Below are 25,091 nucleotides of genomic sequence, written 5' to 3' on the forward strand. Positions count from 1 at the left end.
GTGTTTAGCTTTTAGCTACATCTGTCTGTGGTACAGTTAAGCATCTTTTCTCATACTAAAGAGTCATTTATATTTCCTGTGTGACCACTGTTCATATCCTTTGCCCATTTTTCTATTGTGGTGTTGGTCTTTTACACATCAATTCTTAGACACTCTTTAAGGAAAACTAACCCTGTGCCTCTGACTTGAGTTGCCAACAACTTTTCCATTTGTCTTCATTTTTGATGGCATTATGGTATGTTTTCCTTGCAGAACTTTCCTTTATGTAGTCAGATTTATCAACCTTGTCCTTTATGGCTTCTGGATTTCAAGGCATAGTGAGATCTTTATCCACTTTAAAGTTAGGAAGAAATTCTCTCAAGTTTTCTTCTAGAACTTCCACAATTACATTTTTTCACGTGTAAATCCTGAATCCAGTTGTCATTGATCCTCTATTCTTTTGTAGGTGGCTGTTCAGTTGCCCCATATCACTTACTAACCAGACCATCTTTTCCCCCACTAGTTAGAGATGCTACCTTGATCATAAGCTAACTTGGAGGGAGATTCCAAAAGGGTTGTTCCTCAGAATCTCCTGTGCTTCTCTTCTGCTCTGTTTTCCAATGTCCCACACATGCCCCGCTAAGACTTAAATTTCCTCCTATTGAAGATGCTCACCAGCTTATCCTCAGAACTTCCTGTTAAAGCAAGGTCTGTTGGGCCATGCTCATTGGGAGCAGATGCAGCTGGCTTGGTGGGGCTGAGTGCTTTGATGGGTCTCTGAACCTGTTCAGCGATCAGCAGTGGAGGAATTCAAGTAGTAGGTAAAAGACAGCCTCATTGCTTAAATATGAATCACTTGACCTATTTGCAATCTTGGCCAGAATTGGGGTTGGTTAAGAGCACAGTTGCCAAGAATGCAGTTTCTCCAGGGGTTCTGGAGAACCAGTGATTGGGTCCAGGGCGTGGGCCCTTAAGAGGAGGCCTATATGTGTATAGCTTTTTCTGTTTGAGTCAGACTAGTGTCCTAACTGCCCAGAAAGTGACTTTGTTCAGTTTCCCCTCTCCAGTTTTGGAGGGCATTAGATTTTCTCATATGGCCTCTTGAATGAGGATGCAAAGTCTGTTTGGAATCACTCGTGGCTCTGACCCTTTCCCCTGTGGAGGACTTCAGCTCCAGCGTTGCTTGTGACAAGTTAAGATGTTGATTGTCCTCCAGCATGACTCTGGTCTGGAGAGCTGGCCTTTCCCCAGCTGGCAGGAGCAGGCCCGGAAGAGCTGCCCCAGCCCAGCCAAGGATGCACATGTGGTGCCTGTGGTCAGTGGTGAGCCGCCAGTGAAGGAGGCTGTGGTTCACTTTGGCGGCACCGCTGGTTGGGTCGGCAGCCTTCTGCTGAAGGCCCGTGCTGGCTAAGAAGGCAAGCCGTGTAACTGAGGCTTAGTGAGGCACGAAGGCCAGTGGCCCATTTCTCCTCCTCATGAGCCCTGGGCCAGATCTGTGTCCTCTCTCCATTTTAGTTTCTCCAGCAGTCAAGTGAGTGTTGATGGCACCTCTGTGGGTTAAATGAAATAAGGTGTGAGATTGCTTAAAACAGTGCTTGTACCTGGGAGACCTTTGGAAGTGTGACCAGGGACCCTGCCCTAAAGAGGCCCACAACCTAGCTGGGAGAGCGGCCAGAGTGTGTAGGTTGAGAAGTTTGAAATGGTGGTTGTCAGTACAGCACATAGGCAGATCCACCATTTCCTTCCAGAGGCTCCTCTTGATCTTTGGAACCTTCTTTTAGGGACACTGGAGAAAGCCTTGGCACTGGTATTTGTTGAGTGGGCGGCAGGGGGCAGGGAGGGTGGTCAGGGTCATTAACCTTTCTTCACCCTTGTTTTCCCTTAATCATGTTTGTGACTTGGCCTTGCTCTCAGACCCCTGGGCCCTCTGTCTCCCACTACAGGTCAGAGTGGGGGCAATCCAGTTCAGTTCTGCTCCGCATCTGGAATTCCCCTTGGATTCATTTTCATCCCAACAGGAAGTGAAGGCAAAAATCAAGAGGATGGTTTTCAAGTATGTATGATCAGATACCACCACGGTTAGGATGAAGCCAGCTGCTCTTAACATCGCTCCCTGGAAGGGTGTGACTGGCCTGAGAGAGGGCTGTGGTTTGGCCTCCAGAACCCCAGCTGTGCACCCCAGAATAATGAGAATTCCCTTCCCAAGAGTGCTCCTTATTGTTACATAACAGTGTCCCAGATGGGAACTTACATGCAAGTTAAAAAGGAAAGTATTTCTGTTACTATTGTGTGGAGTTGTCAATTAACCAGGGACAGAGTGCTAGTGAAGGTCAAGACCGGTCCAGAGCATGAGGTGGTGGGAACAATGCTGGCTCTTTCTCCCGATTCTTTCCCTGGTGACCACTGCAGCTAGGACGGCTCACCATACCTCTTGGAGCTGCGTTTCTGTCTTCTAGAAAGAGTAAGTGTCCCTCTGTTTTTAAGAATGCTTTAAAAATTATGAATAGCTACTTATGTGCTCATACACATACACACTCTATAAATTATGTATTAGTGGGGTCATAATTTTATTCATATTACAAATCAGCTGATGTGTGTATACGCAAATATGTATATGAATATACACATATTTTGTGTATACATTATATATGTGTGTGTAGAATACACATATCTATATGCATATGAAAGTGTGCTATATACACATGCTTCACACACACATGTTCACAAACCATACACAGAAGAATACCGTTCTTTGCCATCTGATCTCTGGATCCTCTCTGGTGTCTGCTGCCCCTTTGTGCTGAAGTCCCACTGCTGTCTGTGGTGCCAGCCACCAACTCCAGTGGTGAAGGCCCTGGGCTCTGTGGCCCTATTCCCCGTCACGGGCTTCTCTATGCCTGCCAGTGCCCTCAACAGGCCTGCATCCCCACACTGGGCACCCCCAGTGACTTCATCTCAGGCTATTTCCCCCAGCCAAGGGGTGCCCTGAACAAAATGAGAGACAAGTCAGATACAAGAAAATACAAAGAGGAAAAAAGCACATTGAAATGTTTGCTAGAAACAACATCAGTGTATCCTGGCCTCTCCTAGTTCCCTGGAGCCTTCTACCCTTTGAGAATGGTTTCCTATAGAGACACAGTCTTGGGCTCCAATACCCTATAAAAGGGGCAGCCATTGTAAAAGTTAGATCTTTGGCCAGAAGGTCTGGGTCAGAGTTGCCTAGGGAGTGTGTAAAAACTGCAGATGCCTTCATTCCCTCTCAGACCTACTGATTCCATCTCTGGGCTGAGGATACTTAGATACAAGATACTTAGGATCTGAACTTTTAAAAGGTCTCTCCCGCTGCCTGTGTGCCCTCTGATTCTTATGCAAGTTAACCTTTTAGAAACACCTTTATTAACATATAATTTAAATACCGTAAAGTTCACACATGTAATGTGTACAATTCAGTGATTTTTAGTGTATTTTCCAGAGTTGTGCAACTATTACTGTGATCTAATTTTAGGACATTTTCATCATCCCAACAAGAAACCTTAAAAACAGACTTTTCTCCAGAGATGATATATAAATGATTAATAAGCCCTTGAAAAGATGTTGAGCATCATTAGTCATTAAGGAAATGCAAAACAAAACTGTAATGAGCTACACCCACTAGCAAGGTTAAGATAAATGACAGACAATAGCAAGTGTTGGCAGGGATGTGGAGAAATTGGAACCCTTGTGCACAGCTAGTAGGATTTTTTTTTTAAAGGCTTTATTTATTCATGAGAGACAGAGAGAGAGAGAGGCAGAGACACAGACAGAGGAGACACAGACAGATGGAGCCTGTCTGTCTGTGGAAGACATCCAGGAAGCCCGATGTGGGTCTTGATCCCGGGACTCCAGGTTCATGCCCTGGGCTGAAGGCAGGCACCAAACTGCCGAGCCACCCAGGGAACCCCCCAGCTAGTAGGATTGTAAAACGGTGCAGCAGCTTTGGAAACAGTCTGGCAGGTAAATACAGACTTACCACAGGACCCTACAACTCTACTATGAATGAATTGAAAAATGTATGCCGCCAGAAAAACTTGGATACTAATGTTCAGAGCAGCATTGTTTATAATTGCCGAAAAGTAGAAACAATACAAATGTCCAGTGAATGAATTGATAAACCTAATGTGGTATATCCAAACAATGGACTATTATTCAGCCATAAAATGGAAGTATGATGTGATTCATGCTCCAACATGGATGAACCTTGAAAATAGGATGTGCTTGGCGAGAGAAGGCAGACCCAGCAGGCCACATGTTGTATGATTTCATTTATATGAAATGTCTGGAATAGGCAAATCTGTGGAGACAGCAGGATTAGTCACCACCAGGGGCAGTGGGGAAGGGGGATAGGGAGTGACTGCTGATGGGTATAGTAGGGCTTCTTTTGGGGGCAATGAAATGTTTTGGGCCTAGTGGGGATGGTTGCACAATTCCATGAATATACTAAAAAAACTGGCGAATTACATATTTTAAAAGGGTGAATTTTATGGTATATGAAGTATATCATTATTGATCTAACATTTTATTACAAAAACTTCATGGTACCCATTATATGCATGCTAACACTGGCAGAAGAAAAAGTAGCCTGTTGGTTTAAGTCAAAAATTGTTTGGGTGATTTTGACTCCATCATTTGGCCCCTTCTTCTGAAAACATGAAGCAAATTGCTGCAATTGGCTCAAAAGGCACTTTTGAGGTCATCCAGTATCTATTCCAACCCCTCATTTTATGGAAGAGGCTATTGATGTTGAGAAGGAGCAGGTGACTTGGCCAGGACCTCAGAGTCCTGTTGCTCATCCAGTGGGCCCCACCCAGCTGTTCTCCAGCTCTTCCCACCCGCCTCAAGAGTTGGTTGACCCTCTTCTCAGCTATGTTGAAAATCAGAGTGAAGGGCTTGAGAGTATTATTCACAGCACAGGAAGTCCAGAGACTCAGCATGTGCCAGATGAGGACATGGCAGGTAGAGAAGGAAGCCTCTATGTGCCTGAACAAGATCAGCTCTTCTTATGGGGCTGTGCATGTTTAGCACTCGTGTGTCCTAGGATGACTATAAGAGGTAGCAAACAAGGCAAGGAGGCAGTAACTAATTTTTTGGCCACAGTTGCAGGGTTGCTGAGGATACTAAACATTAAGACAGTATTATTAATCAGTACAGAGGAATGTTGGCTGAGTGGGAGTCATGACCTCCCCAGGACTCTTTACCCTTTTTCTGCAGTGCAATTTTAAATCCTGGACTGATTGGGACAGCTCTACCCAAACCCCCAAATAGTTGCCTTTTGAGACCACAGCAATCCCCTGAAAGTATGTTTTGATATGGCTGAGTAACTGCCCTGACAACCACGTATCGCTACTTTGCAATCAGAAGTTTAAAAAATACTACAATCAAACCTTCCAGTATTGCACCCCATGATAACATAAAATCAGATAAAGCCTGGCCAGCCAGATCTGCTCCAAATATCCAGAGCCTCCCGGCCAGCTGGCTGTGCAGGCTCATACAGTCATTTCCCTAATCTTTTAAGAATGCAACTCTTGGGTTTTCTGTGATTGCATTTTTATTGGACCCCATCTGTAGCTTTATCAGATTTATACTGTATTTAGAAAGCTCTACAGTTTACCTTAGAGTAAGAGTGAAGTAGCTCCACTTTACCTTAGCACAAAGACTTTTTAGCTATCTATGGGGTCTTTCAAGCGTCATTAACATTTAAACATAGCTTTTAGAGTATTTATAATTACAAAGCATTTTGCTCTTTTTTAACTAATTATTCGGAGAGTCTTTTTGCATAAAGCTGCATTTTTCATGTTGATTTTTTTAAGATTATTTATTCATGAGAGGCACAGAGAGAGAGAGAGAGAGAGAGAGAGGCAGAGACACAGGCAGAGGGAGAAGCAGGCTCCATGCAGGGAGCCCGACTTGGGACTCAATCCCGGGTCCCCAGGATCACACCCTGGGCCGAAGGCGCAACACTAAACCACTGAGCCACCGGGGCTGCCCTCATGTTGATCTTTTTATTTTTTAATTAAAAAAAACTTTTTTTTCATGTTGATCTTTTTAAATGGTTATATAATAACCCAATGAATTGAACTATCATAGTATATTAAATCATTCCTCTGAAAGGACACATTTACATTGATACCAAGATTTTTGTCTATTGATTTAAAAAAGCAAAGGAAGAAAAGAAAAAAAAAAAAACCAACTCTGTAGTCAAAACCCCTCTACCTACAGTGAGTTTTCTGATGAATTATTTTTCAGAATCTGTTCTATGGACTAACCGAATCAGAATCACTGGGGCAGAAGGAGATGGTTTAAAATGTAGATTCTCAAAAAATAAAAAAATAAAATGTAGATTCTCAAAAAAAAAAAATGTAGATTCTCAGCCTGGTCACACACCCACCACCAATTTAGAGTCTCAGTTGAGAACATAAAGACTCCTAACTCTGGGAAACGAACTAGGGGTGGTGGAAGGGGAGGAGGGCGGGTGTTGGAGGGGAATGGGTGACGGGCACTGAGGTGGACACTTGACGGGATGAGCACTGGGTGTTTTTCTGTATGTTGGTAAATTGAACACCAATAAAAATTAATTAAAAAAAAATAGAGTCTCAGTTGACACCAACTGAGAATCTCCATTATCCTGCCTCCAAGGAATTTTTATGCTCATTAGAATTTGAGACTAACTCAGAATATAAACTTCTTGAGTAGGACAGCTAGTTAGTTTATCATGGTAACTTACTGATGGAGCACTCATTGGGTACTGAGAGATACTGGGTGTAGCATTTTAATCCTCAATACTCTTACTTTCCCTACTTTAACAAGGAAGGAAACTGAGTCTCAGGTTAAGTAACTTGTCTAGTTTACTTGGCTAATAAATTTTAGATCTAATATTTGAAACTCTCTGACTCTAGAGCCCATGTTCTTAACTACTTGAGTGGCAAAATGTTTAGATTCTAGAACCCCACCTAATCCCTGCCAAAAAAAAAAAAGCCCACACATTGCAATCCCAACTCCCCCAAGACAGTAGTCAGTCTGTGAACCTTCTACTTTCAACCTGGTTTAGTCCATTCGAGAAGAATTGGAAAAATCTTGATGAGATGCGGGCCTCAGACCTCCTTCACAGACCCTGAGCTCAGAATAGGCTCTGAGATAGAAATGTTCCACAGTCAGGAATGAAGAGATGGCAGGTTTTTTTTTTTTTCTTCATTTCCCAGAGTTCAGAAGTCTTGAATCTTACCTGACCTGTAGAGTATTCCGGTGGGAAAGGCACATTAGGGAGAATTGGAGAGGACAGACAACACAGGCATTTGTGTGCTGAGTGAGATGAAGGACAGACACACCACTGGCCAGTGGAGTTGGAAACCTGGGCTCCTGTGTCTTTGACATTTGGTTTTTCCTTAACCACAGCCAGGAGGCTCAAAAGTCATACTGCCAGGGATGTGAAGGCCCAGGGAGCTCCATGGTGACAGGGCACCTTGGCTTTTGGTGAGCAGAGAGTATTATGACCATTAGGCTGAACAGCATAGAGCAGGGATCAGCAAACTTTTTCAGTGAAGACTCAAAGAGTAAATATTTCAAGCTTGCTGGCCATGTGGTTTCTGCATAGACAATACATAAGTGAATGGATATGGCTGTTTCCCAGGAAAATTTTATCTATAAAAACTGGCAATAGGCCAGATTTGGCCCCAGGTTATAATATGCCAACCCCTGTAGGGAGAAAAACCATTGGCTTTGGAATCTGTTGAAACTCCAGTTCTGACCTTCACTACTTGGGTGAGTAGCAGGTGACTTAAATGGCTATACAGTGTTATAGTTAAGAACTTGGGTTCTGGAGGTGGAGGCTCCAGGGTTCGAGTCCTCCCTCCACCATTCATGAGCTGTGTGACCTTATATAAAGCCTTTTCTTGAACTCTCCTATCTCAGAGAGCTGTGGTGAGAATGATCCAAGCTTAGCACCCGTACACACACACACACACACACACACACACACACACAATATGATCCAAGCTTAGCAACCTGTACACACACGCACACATACACTCAGCACAGTCATGCCTGGCACACGAGAAGTGCTCTGGAAATATTAGCAGTTAATATTACTATTCTCTGGGCTAGGATTTCGTCATCTGTTAAATGAGGGTCATATTAGCACCTTTTACCATAGTTGGAAGGATTACATTCAGTAACAGGAGCTACACTATTCAGCATGAAGTGGAAACTCAGCACTAATATTATCCTTTAGAAACGGGAAACAGTTTGCCCTTCTACAAGCCTTAGAGAAAAACTCTTTGCAGACACATGAGCTTTGGCAAAAGTAGGGGTCTTTTCAGAAATTAAATCTTGGTTGTCTGCAGTATTTGATGTGGAACCCAGCACTGTGTGGGGAGGGCTGGGAGCACTTGGGATTCATTGGTATTGGTATGCTGTGTTCCCCTTGGATAAACCCCCTGCCCAAGCCAGGCTGTGCTCACCAGCCCCAGGAGACAGCTGGTGGTGGTCTCCAGTATCCTTGCTTATACCCCTTCCCCTGACTGGAGTGGCCTCTTCCTTTCCCAATCCCCTAACTCACCAAGATCCCATCAGATACTTCCTCTGCTTAAGCCTGTTCCTGACAGCTCCTCCCCACAGTGGACTCTGGTTAATTGTCATCCTTTCATTCATAATTACAATTTGCTTATAGGTCCTGTTTCTTCAGTTAGACCGACAGTTTGTTGAGGGGGGGAATCATATTCTTCCTGGTCTCCCTCTCACTATCTTCCATGTAGAGAATCCACAGTAAACACCAGTGGGCTGAAAATTGGCTTTCTGACTGATGCAGATGCTGAGACATAGTCGGCAAAGGGTCTTAATTCTAGGAACTACCCACTCTTGTTGACATCTGTTAACTTAATGGAGGTCCACAGAGAGAATTGCCCCCATAAGACCTCACTTAGGACAGAAAGCAGTAAAAGTGAAGAATATTCTGGGCCTGGTCCTTCCAAGCACACTCCTCCTTGCTCTTCCCTCACCTCTCTGCTCAGTGGTCTTTGAGGACTGAGAGAAAGGGGGAGCCACAAAGTGAACGGAACCTGGCTGGATCTCTGAGGAGCTGCTCAGAGGACAGCAGACCAGGAAAGGTGTCTGGGCAGGAGGACCACGTCAGGCTTGCATGAGAAGTAAGCATTTTCGGTGTTGAGTTAAAAAAGTATACACACATTCACACCTGCACACACAAGGCATTCCCACAGAGATTGGCCATGCCTCTGATCAGTCAGATGTTTGCATGTTAGAAGAATCACTGTAGGGCCCTCTGAGAGGCAAGCATTGCCTCAATTGACATTCAGTATAATCTGAGAATAAATGCACCCCCAAACCTACAGTTTATGATTAGCAATGCAGAACGATGCTCTAACAGTTTTCTCTGTGTGTACAGTTAGTATCCGTGGTGATTCCATCAGCCTCGACATTGTTGCTCATGTTGGATGTGTTGCCACCCACTGAAAGGTTTGACATACAACCCATTGTAGACAATCACCACTTTCTGCCCACTTGACCCTGAGAGCAGACAGTTCTCCCCATGAGGACACCAGCGTGAGCCTCCTATTGTAAGATTTAATAGAGATTCTGTGCTGGGATTCCAAGCTCAGTAGACCATCCCTCTAACGAGAGGCTGTGATGAGGTGGGACCACTGTAACGTCCCCTGATCTGGAAGTCGTCCAGCATTTCAGCCTTCCAGCACCCAACCTTGAGCTGGAAGTGAGCCTCCTCAGACCCTTGGATCAAAGCCCTGTCCTTCACTCCTCCAGATTCACACAATATTCTTAAGTTCAGGGATTTGCTTTCTCCACTCCAAGGAGATGCTGAGCTGTAACAAGAAGGGAATGATACAGACAGGTGGGTGTTAGACACACAGTGAGGGTTGTCAGCCCTGAGCTGTCACTGGAGGTGGGGGTAGGGTGGGTGCGGGAAGAGAGTCAGAAGACCCACAAAGCACAACATCGTCCTGGAATACAACAGAAGTGTGCAGGGTGAATCTTCAGTCCACAGGAAAAGCTCATTTCTAGTCTTCATTGTGGTTCAGAGCATGAGGAAGTGCACACCCCCTGCTAGAATTGTCACTGTGACCCTCTGCTGGGAGAAAGTGGCTGTCACTAATAACGGAGGAGCCCCTCGTTTCAGGCTGTCATTCCAGTACCACGTCAATGGGTGACTGACCCTCATCTTTGTTTTCTCCTTCTGTGTGAGCTCAGAGGAGGGCGCACAGAGACAGGCCTTGCTCTGAAATACCTTCTGCGCAGAGGGTTCCCTGGAGGGAGAAATGCCTCTGTGCCCCAGATCCTCATTGTCATCACTGATGGGAGGTCCCAAGGGCAGGTGGCAGTGCCCGCCAAGCAGCTGAAGGAAAGAGGTGTCACCATATTTGCTGTCGGGGTCCGGTTTCCAAGGTAAGAGCCTGGGTCACTCTGGGTAGCCCTGGAGACTGTGGAGACACTCCGCAGCCATGGGAAGGGAGGGGATCTGGGCAAGCCACCCTGGTCCTTCCCATGCTCTGTCATATGTTGTGCCAGACTGCAGGGAGCCTCAAGCCTGAGAGAGTGCACTGTCTCTGATTTAGTCTGAATACTTGGTTGTAAGTGCCAGAAACTGGACTCAAATTCATTTGGGCAGAAATGGAAATTCTTGGACTCATCTAATAGAACTGGTTGGATCGGGGACTGTGGGGTCTTGGAGTGAGCAGGAGCTGGGGACTTGAACATCATGAGGATCCTGTCTGTCCTCCATGCGTACCTGCTGCTCCCTCAGCCTGGCCCTCGAAGGAACCTGGAACTCTGGCTGTGGGCAGCACCCAGCTCACCCCACAGAGAAAAGACTCATGTTTCCAATTTCCGGTTGAATAATCCAAGAAAGGCTCCTCAATAGCTTGAGTCACAGACCCACTCCTGAGGCCAGGAGAGTGGGGGGGTCTGTGATGAGCTTCTCCCCTCTCCAACCACATTCTCTAGAAGCTGAAATGTGTTTTCCACAGGTCCTCCTTGCTCTCACCCTGAAAATGAGAGGCCCCTTGTTATTGTGGGTATTAAGTGACATGACTCTGGCCTGGGTACTGGGCCTACGTAGTAATTAATGAGATCTCTTCATTAATTTTAGTACATTTTAAAATTCTTTCTGTCAATATGCCAGATGCTATGCTTTCTAAGTTGTCAGGATACAGAGACAGTACAAAGTACCTGCCTTCGTGAAGCTTCTATTTCTGGGAAAGTTAACTAGATGAAACACAAGTGAGTGAATAAGTGATGTCACTTCAGGTGGAAATAAAATGCGAAGAAGAAGGAGTAAGGGAGGAGGTTAACAGAGTGACAAGAATTAGAGAGCTCCGCTATTTTAGAGAGAGAAGTCTGGCAGCAGTTGATCAGAAACTTGATCAGAAACTTGAGTGAAAGGAGAAGCAAGCCTTCCTTCCAAACAGCAGGGAAGAGAACAGGCAAGGCAGGTGGGTGGCAAGTACCAAGGCCCTGAGGCAGTAGCTCGCTTAGTGTGTGAGAGGAGCAGAAAGACAGCCAGGGACTGTCTGGAAGCTGGTAAATGAGGTAAATTATAAGAAATGGGATAGAAGAGCTAGGTGGGAGTCAGGTCTAGGGATTCAGTGGGTCATAGTCAAGGCTTCAGAGTAGGTTGGGAAGTCTTTAGGTGGCTTTGAGCAGGGAAATGACAGGTATTGGCCAATGTTTTTAGATCACACCATCTGCCAGGTAGGGAATAGACTGGCAGGGTGAGGTGGAAGGAGAAGTAATATCGGGGGGAGTGGGGCATCTAGGTAGGCAGCCTTTGGAGCTGCTCAGACAAGAGGGTGGTGGTGTGTGGTGGGAAAGCATTGCTACCCACTGAGGAATGGTTGGACGGAGGCTGTGTCCTGGAGGCTGAGCAGTGGAGTGGCCAATGAATTGAATGTGGAAGAGTCAAGGATTTTGGCCTGAGCCCCACAGTGAAAGGTATTGCTGTGTACTGAGATGGTGGAAGACTCGAGAATAAGGGAAGTAGAGTTCTGTTTCAAGCAACTTTGAGGAGCACATGGGACACCTGAGTAGGGTAGCTGAGTCCGCAGCTGGATGTTGGAGTCTGGGTCTCTCCTCCTAGAGAGAGTAGACATTGAACTTGAGGTTGGCATTTATTGCCTGAAGATTGCCTAGGAAGACCACCAAGGACCAGCATGTTCGGTAGCCAGGGGATATCCCGGGCCATGCCATGTCCTGGTGGTGCTGTCTGTCACCACCACCATCCTCGAGGGCTGTTGTTACGCGCAGCGAGTGGGTATTTAACACAGACCGCCCTGTCATGGGCTCTTTGTGTATCCTCACATACAAGGAAATAAACTCGGTGGGAAAGGAGACAAAAGTGTCACTTCCTGGCTCACCTGCTACCCCCTCCCACATGGTGCCCAGTAGAGTATGTTGCACATCACAGTTCCCCAAAGGTTTGTCAGTTAGGATGGAGGCCATCAGACAGTGGAAATACATGGCCCATTCTGGGGCTCTTTTCTCCAGCTGCTAGCTGAGCAGTGCTTCTCAGATGGTCTGTGGTGGAGGTCTGCTTTGTTTTGTTATGTTTTTTAATCCATCATGGCTTTGGATACTTTGGATACTTTGGAGAAATACAATAAAAATGAATTACTAGGAAAGAAAAATAAAAAAGAATATGAGCTCAAATGTTTATTATTTGACCCAAGCAGGCAGAAAGTGGCTCTGTCAAGTTGCTGTACAACTGGGTTCTGAGTATTTGTTCTCAGTGTCTATGCTTGTCTGGTTCTGGATGAGGGTGAGTTTGGGGGCCTACTGTGAGTATCCGTCACTTAGAGGAATCGAGAAGCTATCAATCAGGAGAGGGGACATTGTTCAGCTCTGAAGTCGTGAGCTACAGCTATAGGAACTATCTGAAAAAGCCCGCCGTTGGGTTTCTCAGCCTTCCTGACCCATTTCCCCCAACTGCTGGTAAATGACTGGGTCACGGTTGACCAGTGGTTCTCAAAGTGTGTTTCTTGGACAAGCAGCTTCAGCAAGAGAGAATGTGCTAGGAATGCACACAGTCGGGTCTGGCCCCATAGAATCCAGAACTCTGGGGCCAGGTGCCTCCATCGGTGGTTTATTTGGCCCTCAGTGATTTTGATGTCCATCGAAGTTTGAGAACCACTGCTATGGGCAGTGTGAGACTTGCTATGGGATTAAAAACCTGACTCTTTCCTCTATTTAATATTCATTGAGCCCCCATTTCTGATGGTTCTCAGCTCTGGCTTTTGGGAGAATCTGCTGCTGGGCTGGGTGGAGCTGCCCTCTGAATGCTACTGCAAGGCCAGGGCTTAGAAGCTGCCCTGTGTCTGCCAGGTGCCATCCTCATCCTGGGGGGGCATGTCTGGTTTATATGACTTCGAAGGAGAATGGGGACTTTTACATAAGTGAATTTTAGAGATAAATGAAGTTTTTGCCATATTGCCAAACCTTGGTCTGTTTGGGTGAATTTCTGATGGGCCAGATTCTAAATGCATTACTGACTACCCTGTCTTCCCAGAAAAGTTTCTCAACATCATTTAACGCTTCCTTCATGCCTAGGTCCTTATGCCTGGGCCCTAAGAGCAATGCCCTCTGGCTGTCGAAGTGTACTCCTTCCTCCACACAACCTCACGTTGCCGACTTTTGAGTGTGTATGGCCCGTTTACCATTCTTCAGGATTTTTCTCTATCACGAGCTATCCTTGTTTGTTCTTCTTTGCCACCCCCACCCCCAACCACTTTCTTTCATTTCCTTTCTGGTTAAATTTTTCTCATCAGCTATGGGTGACCCAGCCAAGTCACTACATCTGTGAGGACCGTGTCTCAAATAAGAGCTGGTGGTTCCGAGGGTGAGGCTGTCCTCTGAGGAAGCTTGTGAACTCGGGCATGCACACATTATGACCCGTGCTTGAGCATCCTTGGGGGCTTTCTGTGGTTCACTTCTGGACCTTACCTGTATCCTAAGTGGAGGAAGTTGTAGCTGAGTGGCTTCTGGAGCAGTAGGGTTGTGTTGCTGTCTACAAGGAGCCCATGGTGTAGGGGATGGGTGGCCAGGAGGGTGAGAGGTAGACAGTGAGCTGCTCTAACTTCTCTGCTGGGGTTGGGGACAGATGGGAGGAGCTGTACAGACTGGCCAGCGAGCCAAGGGAACAGCATGTGCTGATGGCTGAACAGGTGGAGGATGCTACCAATGGTTTTTTAAGCACCCTCAGCAAGTCTGCTGTCTGCACCGTTGCCTCTCCAGGTAAGGCCTTCCAGGCTGGAAGGAGTGGTCTTGCCCATGTGGAAGTGGGGTGGGGATGGCTCCCTGGGGCAAGAGGTCAGGAGGCTCCCCAGGAAGGGGGAAGGCAAGAGGAATGGGGTCTGGCAACTTTGGTGCTGGGGTACCCTGCTCTATTTACCTCCCTGTGTCAGGCCCTGTGGGCTTTCTCAGCTGGGAACCTGGCTTGTCTCTATGGGTTAGAGGGGTCCAGGCTTTGGGACCCACATCTAGGGAGGCCCTGTGCCTGTCCACTTCCTCAGGGAGAAGAGCCGAGTCAGCTTTCTGGTCATGGTCAGCACAGGGACACTTCAGCTGGGGGGGAGGGCTCTGCATTCCTAGTTGTCATTGTCATGGTCTGACCAGGCGCACGTTACGTGAGAGGTACACATGTGCATAAGATATAAAAACTGTGTACAGAAGAAACACTCAAGAGACCGGCTGCCCAGCCACCACGCAGAGCAGGACTCCTGCCCTGATGTGCCCCGCCCTGCAAGAGGCAGAGGGGAGCTGGGGCTGAGGGTGATGGAACCATGGCTGGGGGGAAGGAGATGTAACCCTGTCCTCTTCATCTTCTCTGTGCCCTGTGGACACAGACTGCAAGGTCCAGCCTCACCCCTGTGAGCGCAAGACGCTGGAGACGGTCAGGGAGCTTGTCGGCAGTGTCCTGTGCTGGAGAGGATCGCGGGGGAGTGATGCTGTGCTGGCAGCACTCTGTCCCTTCTCCAGGTTTGTCCTCCTGCTGGGGTCAGAGCCCAAGGGCACACCGGGGTGGAGATGGAGGCCCCCAAAGCTGCGTGCTCACATGCTGTGAGCTGAGTGGCCACAGAGTGTGACAGGGATCAGAGAAGACGTGGGAGGGAGACAGGGGCAGAGTTGTGGAGTCCCAGGGAGGGTCCTAGCTACACAGTGGCAGAGTCTTGTAGACACACTGCCCAGGTGCCCATAGTGAGCGAGGGGACAGGGTCACGGCTGTTCTGGAAGGCTCATAAGTGAGCTAAAGCCAGTCCTCTAGGACCATGGTCTGGACTTAGGATAGTGGTCTGGTCATTTGGTTCCTCTGAAGACCGGTTTCTGTATTTATGGGGCCAAGGGAGGCGGGAGGCTTAAGGTCTTGGTTGAATTCCAGTGGTGGAGGCCATTCGGGGTACAGTATCTGTCAGAGCACCCGGGCATTCTTGAGCACTTGCTGCTCGGTGGTCAACCATTCTCTGGACTGTCCCATGGCACTTTGTCCAGGCTACCTGCAGTACAGCAGGTCAGCAGCTGGTGGTCCCATCCTCTTGCCTTTCCTGGAGAGCCAGGGGTAATGTTTGAACCAGCTGCATCTTTGCCCTGTGGCCTGCCCTCAGTCATGAGCTCCGGAGACACAGAGCAATGAAATGGTTGGCTGAGAAGCCATGAGCCATTGTGCTGGGCTGCTGGAGCATCCAAAGACCATCTTGGAGGAAAGGGCCAGGCCCTGCACACGGGTCAGGGGAAATAGGGCCATGTCAGAGGCCACTAGAGGCTTTCTTCAGAACCCAAGCTTTCAAGTGAGGGGACACAGTTCTTTGTTCGCAACTGAACATGTTCTAAGTGCCTGCTCTGAGCCAAGCAGTGTGCAGTGACGCTGCCCTCAAGAAGCCCATGGTCTGAGGACAAGGCATTGGACAAGAGGACCAGTGACCGTCAGGTGTCTCAGGTGCCAGGATGGGGCCTGTCCTCCCGGGGACATCATGGAGAAGAGGCTGCTTGAACAGTCCTGAAAGATGTGGGAACTCAGTGGCACCAGGGAGAGGCATTCAGAGTTGGGAGCCCCAAGAGAGGCTGGCGGAGGGTACATGTCATGGCTTTGTGCTCAGAATCTGGAGTCAGGCTGCTGAGCTTTGAATTCCACTGTGGCCACTTAAGGAGCTGGGACCCTCCCACCCCCTTCCTTCTATATTTGAGAGGGGGCTAATGATAGTACCTACCCCATGGGGTTGTGGACGTAGAGTGCACTAATATTGCAGGTTTCTGGAATGACGCCTGCATGTAGTAAGCTCTTCATCAACTCCCTCATTCAGGAAACCCTCACCGAGGGTCTCCTCTGCCCAGCACTGTCCCAGGTCCTGGAGAATCAGCATGAATGTCTCAGAAGCAAATCTGCCCTCATGAGCTGATACTCCAGTGGCAGAAGGCAGCAGCAAATCAATGAATGCATAAAATGAACTGTTAGGTAGTGAGAAGTGCTACAGAGAAAAAGAAGGAAGGGATGCGTCAGGGTGGGGGTGGTGGTGGTTGGGAAGCAGGGGTGCAGTTTGTTTATTAAATAGAGTGGGCAGAGAAGGCCTGGCACAGCGTCCAGACCTGAGGGAGCTCAGGAGGGAGCCGTGTGCAGATCCAGGCAAGGTCCTGGGGCCTGTCTCTGCTCCAACACCACCAATTCCCACTACAAGCCTGGGAGGAGTCTGAAGCACTTTCTGGGCTAGGACTTGTGGTTTTATGAAGTCATTAGGAGCAGATGTGGAAAGGGAGAAGATTTCTCTTTAATGAGCTGGCAACTTGGCAAACTTTGGATTTCAGCAACTCCTCAAGTTCATAATTGACTTGGCCTTTATCCCAAGTGGATGTTTTGCTCCAGGGAAAATTCTGCCCTAGAGGTGAGCCCAATTAGCCTGCCCCCATGGTGGGCAGCCTGGAGGACTAACAGCCACAATCTAGTTGCCTGATTTCCACAATTTCCTGCCCTTCCCCTCCCTCACTGTATGCTAGCCCCGGAAAGTAACTCATAATAGGACGTTCTTCCCACAGTTCAGAGTTTTGAACACAGATTATTTTCAAATTCTGACATGAAAGCCAACTTACATTTTTAAAAATTGTTTCTGGTTAGTTTGAAACGTTCCCTAACCCGTGTGTAGCTAAAAGCTGGGGTAGAATCAAGGAAAACAAGGTGGTCTTTCTTGACCAACATCTGCTTTAGAATCTCCTATCAGCTTTTAGCACTTCAAATAACCTTCCAGGTTAAACCTTTGATCTCTATCATTTGCTCCCTTGGATTATAGCTGGAAGAGAGTGTTCATAACCCACCCTGCCACCTGCTACAGGACCACCTGCCCAGGTACAGTCTGCTTCTTGGATTCTCTAGCTCTTTCTGGGCCCTGGCACTCGGCTGGCCTCTAAAGGGGTGTTTGCACTCTAGGAGCAGAGAGTGGGGTGGGAACCAGCCCCGGGGCGGAGAGACATGGCATTTCAGAGGCAGAGGAACGTGTTCAAACTGTATTCATTCCTCCTTTGCTCAGTGGTATTTTTCACTAAGAACGGAGAGGAGACTTTGGAATAGCCTTCCTTCACCAGTGCCCCTTGCATTGACAAGATGCAGAGGAGGGCGCACATTGAGCACCAGCTTTGCAGACAGAAAGCCTCACATCCAGCACCAAACTCCAGGCCAGACACTTAAGCCTGTTTCCTCCACTGTGAAACAGGGATAATGGTTGTCCCTTGTCTGGAATCCCCATTTCCTTACTTGGTATGATAGGGGGTATCCCATCATCAGTGGGATCCTGGCGAAGATTTAGTAGGTAATGCTCATAGGAGTGCTTCATCAGCTCCAAAGTCCCACACAGTCAGACTTACCAAGACCATTAGGCATCATTCAACCTGTTCCTCAGTGGGTCTCCTTGCTCCTCATCCAGGGGTCTAGTGCTGCCCCTTCCTGCCCACTGACCTGGGAGTACAGAAATTACACTCAACTGTGTTGGTATCAGTCCCCCATGGATTTGCTTCTCCTGATGAGGCAAGGAGCACATATCCTGGAAGCAGAGCCAGTGATGCTCCCAACCTCGGGTTTGGTGATCGCCTGGGCATCCTGTTGTAAAGTTCCCACATTTCTGGAACACAGCAGAAACTGAAAGATGGGGTTTTTTTGCTCAGAAACTAAAGCTTGAGCACATAAGCCTTTGGAACCACAGTGACTTGGGTCTGAGTCCCAGCTCTACCCCTTTCCAGCTGTCTGATCTTCACGTGACTTTTAGTCATTGAGCTTCAGTTCTCCCATCCGAAACATCTTTATAGAATGCACCCCATTGGGCAGTGAGGTGAGATCATGCATGTGTGGTGCTTAGCACAGTACCTAGCACATACTAGCTGCCCAGTGAAAGGCCAGAGTGGGTGCTGTTGTTGAGTTCCCCAGTCATTTCCATGATACGCCAGGGGACAGAACAGCAGGCCGGGCTGCCCGCAGTGAGCCTCAATAATTACTGCCATCGCACAGCATACACTTTAATTTCAGTGAACAAGAAGTATATCAGCATTTGTCTGTAGAAAGGACAGAAATCACCAGTTCTAGCAGTAACCACACTCAGCTACTTAGTAAGCCCCTTGAATATAAGACACATGAATTCATGAAGATCCTGTCTGTTGTCTCTAACTCTGGGAGGACGGTCATGTGGTATTATCTGCATTTTACAGGAATTGATGAGGAAATTGACCAGGAGCTTACATACTGACAATAGGGGATCACAGGACACTTCATAATGGGCCCAATTTTGACATGGGCTGTGGTTTCCTGTGCAAAATATCCCCTTTAAAAGAGACGTTGCCCAGAATCTGGACCTCACATCCAAAACCAAATACTGTCTATGCCTATTATGGAGTGTTTGCCTGGTGCCAGGCTTTATGCTAAGACTTTCCATGGGTTAGTTTGAGTAATCCTCGTAATAGTACCATGGGACAAGTCTTCATCATCCCCTCTTGGAAGAGGATACTGGGCTGGCTGTAGTGAATTAAGGTGCCCGGAAAGGCCCGCTGTTTTGCTGTGTCAGCCTGCAGAGGCCGTTAAGGACAACCATATAGAACTTAAGGAAGCACCTCCTGTGCCGCGGTGTTCCCTGTCTTGTGACACCTGCGTGGTCACCGTGATGCTGCTGCAGTCTTCATCCTTATTGAGCCTGGGTCCAACACCAGCTCATCGTCACGGCCATCTCTAGACCTCAGCAGGCGGGGGTGATGAAGGGATGTTAATGCCGTTCCCTAGGGCTGCCATAACAAACTACCACAGTCTAGGGGCGTAAACAACAGAAACTGACTTTCTCACAGTTCTGGAGGCTGGGAGCCCGAGATCAAGGTGTCAGCAGGTTCTGTTTCTCCGGAGGCCTCTCTGCTCGGCTTACAGATGGCCGTCCTCTCCTTGTATCCTTAGGTGGCCTTCCTTCTGTGCACATCTCTAGGGGATCTTCCTCTTCTTATGAGTCAGACTGGATTAGGGCCCATCCTATGAGCTCATTTAGCCTTAATGAACTCTTTAAAAGTCCTCTCTCCAAATACAGTCACATTCCAAGGTACCGAGGGTTAGGACTAACACACATGAATTTGGAGGCCCTAACAGTCCAGGGCCCATTGGCACTGCCCCAGGGAGCCTGTAATTCACAAAAGGCCTTACAGAGCCTGCCACCAAGTGTCCTTTACACCCACACCCAGCCCCTCCTTTATGTACCTCATTTGCTTTCCTTGCCCTCTTTGCCACAGGTGTTGTGGCTGGGTACCTAGTGGTCTTGGGGGAAGGAGGGAGCTGGGCCCTGGTGGGGTAGGCTGGGCTGCCAGACTCCCACCTCTACACAAACCCTTTCATGCGTCTGAGCTAGCGTGCGAGGCTGTTAACAGGCATCTCTTTGGTAGGCCCTTGTGACTCACAGCCCTGCCAGAACGGAGGCACATGTGTTCCAGAAGGACTGGACAGGTACCACTGCCTCTGTCCACCGGCCTTCGGAGCGGGGGCTAACTGCGGTACGTATGCAGGGGACTTCCAAGACTGACCATTGGGGAGCAGTGGGGCCTGGGCTCCTGCTATCCACTTCCCATCCTGCTAGCTCCTAGGTAGAAATGGGGCCTTGAGTGTTGCTAAGCCCAATTACGGGCTGATGGCAGTCTGACTCTGAAGCCTGGTCCTGGGCAGAGTCTCTTCTCCCCTCTCCTAGGAAAAGGAGCAAGGAGCCTAAACCCTTTTTGGTCTTAAAGGTATGAGATAAAGATTATGATAGGCTTTTACCCTGTAGGGTTGTTGAGAGTTTTAAATAAGGTAGACATAAAGTGCTTTGTCACCATGCTTGACTTATAGTAGGAGCTTGTTAGACAAGAACTTTTTAAAATATATATATTTTTTTTTTGTAAAAAAATTTTAATAACTTTAAAAATCTAGTGCTGGGTCAACTGGAGATCTATACAGAAGAACTAAATCTTGACCCCCTACCTCACAAGCTATGCACAAATCAATTCCAGGTGGATCACAGATCTAAATATAAAAGGCAAAGCAGTGAAGCTTCTAGAAGAAAACATAGGAGCATATCTTCATGATTTGAGGTAGACAAAGATTTCTCAAACAGGATGCAAGAAGCGCTGACCATAAGGGAAGAAAGATCTAGATTCCATTTTAACTTTTAAAAAGGTGGTCAGAGGGAGACCCATAGTGAGAGCCAGGAGGCAGAGCTGTGTCTGGCCCTGTCTGACTCTGTGACGAGATCCCCGGCCCCTGCCACCTCGCTCCTCTGCCCCGTCTCCCTGCTGGGAGGGAGGATTCTGCTGGGTTTGGCGTCTGGGCATCTCTAGGGTGGCCGCAGCGTGACCGGCGGCTGCTGTGACCCAGCAGCCCCGAAGCTGAGCGTGGAATGCAGGATCGACGTCCTCTTCCTGCTGGCCAGCTCAGCGGGCACCACCCCGGAGGGCTTCCTGCGGGCCAAGGCCTTCGTGAAGCGGTTTGTGCAGGCGTCGCTGAGCGAGGACTCCCGGGCCCGCGTGGGGGTGGCCCGGTACAGCGGGGAGCTGGCGGTGGCCGTGCCCGTGGGCGAGTACCAGGACGTGCCGGACCTGCTCAGGAGCCTCGACGGCGTCCCGTTCAGCGGCGGCGCCACCCTGACCGGCAGCGCCTTGCGGCGGGCGGCCGAGCTCGGCTTTGGGAGCGCCGCCAGGACGGGCCAGGACCGTCCCCGCAGAGTGCTGGTCCTGCTCACTGAGTCACCCTCCCAGGACGAGGTGGCCGGCCCCGCGCGCCACGCCAGGGCCCGAGAGCTGCTCCTGCTGGCCGTGGGCACCGAGGCCGTGCGCGCAGAGCTAGAGGAGGTCACAGGCAGCCCAGAGCGCGTCCTGGTCTACACTGGCCCGCAGGACCTGTTCCGCCGAGTCCCTGAGCTGCGGGAGAAGCTGTGCAGCCGGCCACAGCCAGGTGAGGGCCCGGTGCTCTGCAGTAGTGGGCGTCCTCGTGTAAGATGTTAACAAGGTACATTTGTCGGCATTAAGGAGCCCATGGGGCGCCTGGGTGGCTCAGTGGTTCAGCGTCTGCCCTTGGCTCAGGTCGTGATCCTGGGATCCTGGGATCGAGTCCTGTATCCGGCTTCCTGCCCGGCTGGAGGTCATTGCTCCCTCTCTATCTGCCTCTACCCCTGCTCATGCTTTTCTTTCTCACACACTCTTTCTCTTAAAAAAAAAAATATTTTTTTTTTTTAAAAAGAGATTTTCTTAGTTTTTACCTAGTGACCTTTCATCATTCCAAGGATTCTTTCTAGGTCCCTGCATTCAGCTAGTCATCGTGTCATCTTAGGCTCCTCTTAGATATTCCTTGTGGTGGAGTGGTTTTTAAACACCCTTAAGTCTGATCCACTCACTCCCTACCTAAACCTTCCTGCTGGCTCCCTTCTGCCTTGGAATAAAACCCGAACTCCTCCTGGCCTCTGAGAGCTCCATGTGGTTGGTCCCTCAGACTTCTCTGCAGCCCCTGCATGGGGTGAAGGTGGGGGAGCGGCCACTCAGCCCCCTCCCTGCCTTAGACGCGCCACCCAGCCCTCAGCTTACTCTTACTCCTCCCAGAGAGACCCTGACCCCTTCTCCCAATCTACTTATGTCACGGCTCCTGCAGATCCCTTGCACAATACCCTTTTTCCCCCCCATGCCTGCTCATGGGATTTGTGTTTCTGTGTTGGTTCATATCTGTCCCCCCACAGCCCATTGAGGGGAGGCATGGGCCCATTTTGTCCACTTGGTATTAGTGCGTGGAGTACAGTGCATGGCACACGGAAGGTGCTCAATAACGGGATGGATGAGGGTGCCCAGAGCTCAGTGGCTTACAGAGGACAGACGTTTATTTCTGTCACAGTTCAGAAGTGAGTGGCTGCAGCCAGCAGGGTGGCTTGGGTATCTTGTGGTTCCACCTCTAGATCACTGTTTCTCTGCCAGCTAGAAGTGGGGAGGAGGGAAGTGGAAGGCAAGTAGCTTCCTTTTGAGGACGGATTTCAGAAACTGTATAATTTTCAACCATGTCCAATCAGATAGAACTTAGATACACGGCCACACCTGTCTGCTGGGGAGTCCGGGAATGTGGGCTAGCCTGGCTTTCCTGTGCCCTTATATCTTAGGAGAGGGTGGAGGACGGCCACTGCAGTGGACAGACTGACTGACCCGACCTAGGCAGCCCCTCTTTTGCTGGCCTGGTCCAGAGGAGGGGCTCTGCTGGGCACAGCCTGCCCCCAGGCTCACTCTGCTTGTTCCCCATAGGCTGCCGGACACAGTCGCTGGACCTTCTCTTCATGTTGGATGCCTCAGCCTCAGTGGGGCCCGAGAACTTCGCCCAGATGCAGAGCTTCGTGAGAAGCTGCACGCTCCAGTTTGAGGTGAACCCAGATGTGACACAGGTCGGCCTGGTGGTGTACGGCAGCCAGGTCCAGACAGCCTTCGGGCTGGACGCCCATCTCACCCGTGCGGCGGTGCTGCGGGCCATGAGCCAGGCCCCCTACCTGGGCGGGGCGGGCTCTGCAGGCACAGCCTTGCTGCACGTCTACGACAAAGTGATGACCATCCAGAGGGGCGCCCGGCCTGGCGTCCCCAAGGCTGTGGTGGTGCTCACAGGTGGGATGGGCGCGGAGGATGCAGCTGTCCCTGTCCAGAAGCTGAGGAACAATGGCATCTCTGTGCTGGTGGTGGGCGTGGGGCCTGTCCTGAGGGAGGCACTGCGGAGGCTCGCAGGTCCCCGGGATGCCCTGATTCACGTGGCCACCTACGCAGACCTGAGGTACCACCAGGATGCACTCATCCACTGGATATGTGGAGGTAAGTGGGGGAGTCCCCGGCCTACGGTGTCCCCCCCAGGGGAGGGAACTCAGCCTGAGCCCTCAGGTACAGGGTTGCAAGGATGGCAGTGCCTCTCAGCTACCCCATGCTTTCTGAGTGCTGGGTACTGTGCTAACCTCCCGGTTCACATGAAACACTGCAGTGGGCACAGCTGGCCCCATCTGATGGTGCAGAGAGTTTAAGTGACCCCAGTACCTCTCCCCAAACTCGAGAATTTTTGCACTTCATTGGAACAGAAGACCTTGCTAGGATACCTACAGATTCCCCCAGGAATCTAAGGACCCGGCTGACATTGACCTATAGTGATGACAGAACTAGGAACAAACCCAGCCAGGCCAGCCTGGCCCCAAGGCATCTTTTTGCCAGTGACCCCCTTTCTGTCTCTTTAAAAGTGTATCTGTAATAGTAAACACTTCTGTGTGCACAGCACATTTGAGAGATGAGAGTCTCTGTGTACAGTAGGTGAGCCAGGTGAAAGTTGGGTCTCTGACCTAGCCAAGTAGAATGGGCCACCAACCATGTGCTGACACTGAGAGGTGTGAGACATTCTTCTGTGGCCTCACCACTGTCCTGGGCTTTTTTTTTTTTTTTTTAAGATTTTATTTATTTATTCATGAGTGACACAGATAGAGAGGCAGAGACACAGGCAGAGGGAAAAGCAGGCTTCATTCAGGGAGGGACTCCAGGATCAAACCCTGAGCAGAAGGCAGACACTTGCCCAGGACAGGGACGCCAGGGTGGGTCAGCGGTCTTCTTTGGTGGGGGAGCCTTGGGGCTGACCCAGGCTGGGCCCACTGGGCCCGTTCTCTCTTGTAGAAGCCAAGCGGCCAGTCAGCCTGTGCAAACCCAGCCCGTGCCTGCATGAGGGCACCTGTGTCCTACAGAACGGAAGCTACCGCTGCGAGTGCCGGGATGGCTGGCAGGGCCCCCACTGTGGGAACCGTAAGTGGGGCTCTGGCTCTGCCTGTGGGGCATGGCAGGGGGGTGGGGGGCAGGGGCCTTCAGACCTGCTGAGCCCTAGGGACTCAGCTGAAGGCAGGGTCTGAGGTGTTCGTTCAGCAGAAGGCCGCCTGCAATTGTGTGTTCATTCCCACATGAAATATTCGGTGGGGGGGCCTCCCACATCCCAGGTGCTGTGCTGGGGGCACAATGAGAAGCTCTGCCCTCCTGGAGCTCCCATGCCAGTGGGGGAGACGGGCAGTGAATAAGAACAACCTGCAGTGTGGTGGTGCTAGGTGTATGTGAGAAAAACAGCGGCTGGGAGGAGGGTCTCCAGAGAGGCCTGTGTTGGGAGCACGGGGGGGGGGGGGGGGGGGGGGGGGGGAGTGGCTGGAAGACAGGACGAGGGCACAGGTGCGGTGGGTGGGTAGATAGAGGGTGCTGGAGTTTCTCTCTGCTCACTAAGATGGGAGGAGGCACTGGTGGTAGGAGCCGAGAGCAGTCACGGTCCAGGAGAGAAGGGGTCTGCACCAGACAGTCCATCACGGTGGGCAGCATTATGGCTTCCTAGGGCTCCTGTTCATGAATTTCAAGTTAGAGGAGCCAGCGACCAGAAGACACCCCTCAGAGCTTTAGATTTTCAGCCACCAGCAGAGTGTGGCTTCCTGTGGCTGGACCTGAAGGCAATCAGATAGGCCTCTGATCTCGTTTCTGCTTGGGCTGTGGAGCAAGAGAGACATGCAGGGGTGCATAGGCTGCCCGCTGGTGAGGAGAGGACTCGGACCCTCCTCCTGTCC

General features: G+C 49.7%; 2 protein-coding genes across 18 annotated transcripts in view; one reads left to right on the top strand and one right to left on the bottom strand.

Annotated features, from left to right (window-relative positions):
* VWA2 (von Willebrand factor A domain containing 2) overlaps positions 1-25,091 on the top strand; it is a 47,973-nt gene that overhangs the window by 19,692 nt on the left and 3,190 nt on the right. For all 8 annotated transcript variants that reach the window (XM_072740130.1, XM_072740131.1, XM_072740133.1 and 5 more), the window contains 9 exons: positions 1,923-2,032; positions 10,231-10,425; positions 14,132-14,265; positions 14,877-15,009; positions 17,307-17,362; positions 19,918-20,025; positions 20,885-21,457; positions 22,783-23,334; positions 24,172-24,297. In XM_072740130.1, coding sequence (XP_072596231.1) covers positions 1,923-2,032; positions 10,231-10,425; positions 14,132-14,265; positions 14,877-15,009; positions 17,307-17,362; positions 19,918-20,025; positions 20,885-21,457; positions 22,783-23,334; positions 24,172-24,297 — 1,987 coding nt within the window. The remainder of the gene's footprint in view (positions 1-1,922; positions 2,033-10,230; positions 10,426-14,131; positions 14,266-14,876; positions 15,010-17,306; positions 17,363-19,917; positions 20,026-20,884; positions 21,458-22,782; positions 23,335-24,171; positions 24,298-25,091) is intronic.
* The window catches only part of AFAP1L2 (actin filament associated protein 1 like 2), a 101,300-nt gene continuing 100,205 nt past the window's right edge, over positions 23,997-25,091 (bottom strand). For 4 of the 10 annotated variants that reach the window (XM_072740118.1, XM_072740115.1, XM_072740114.1 and 1 more), the window contains one exon: positions 23,997-25,014. In XM_072740118.1, the coding sequence (XP_072596219.1) occupies positions 24,982-25,014 (33 nt within the window). In that variant the 3' untranslated portion in view covers positions 23,997-24,981. The remainder of the gene's footprint in view (positions 25,015-25,091) is intronic. The other 6 variants (XM_072740113.1, XM_072740112.1, XM_072740104.1 and 3 more) reach the window with 3 other exon arrangements.

Source organism: Vulpes vulpes, chromosome 15, assembly GCF_048418805.1.
Source record: "Vulpes vulpes isolate BD-2025 chromosome 15, VulVul3, whole genome shotgun sequence".
NCBI lineage: Eukaryota > Metazoa > Chordata > Mammalia > Carnivora > Canidae > Vulpes > Vulpes vulpes.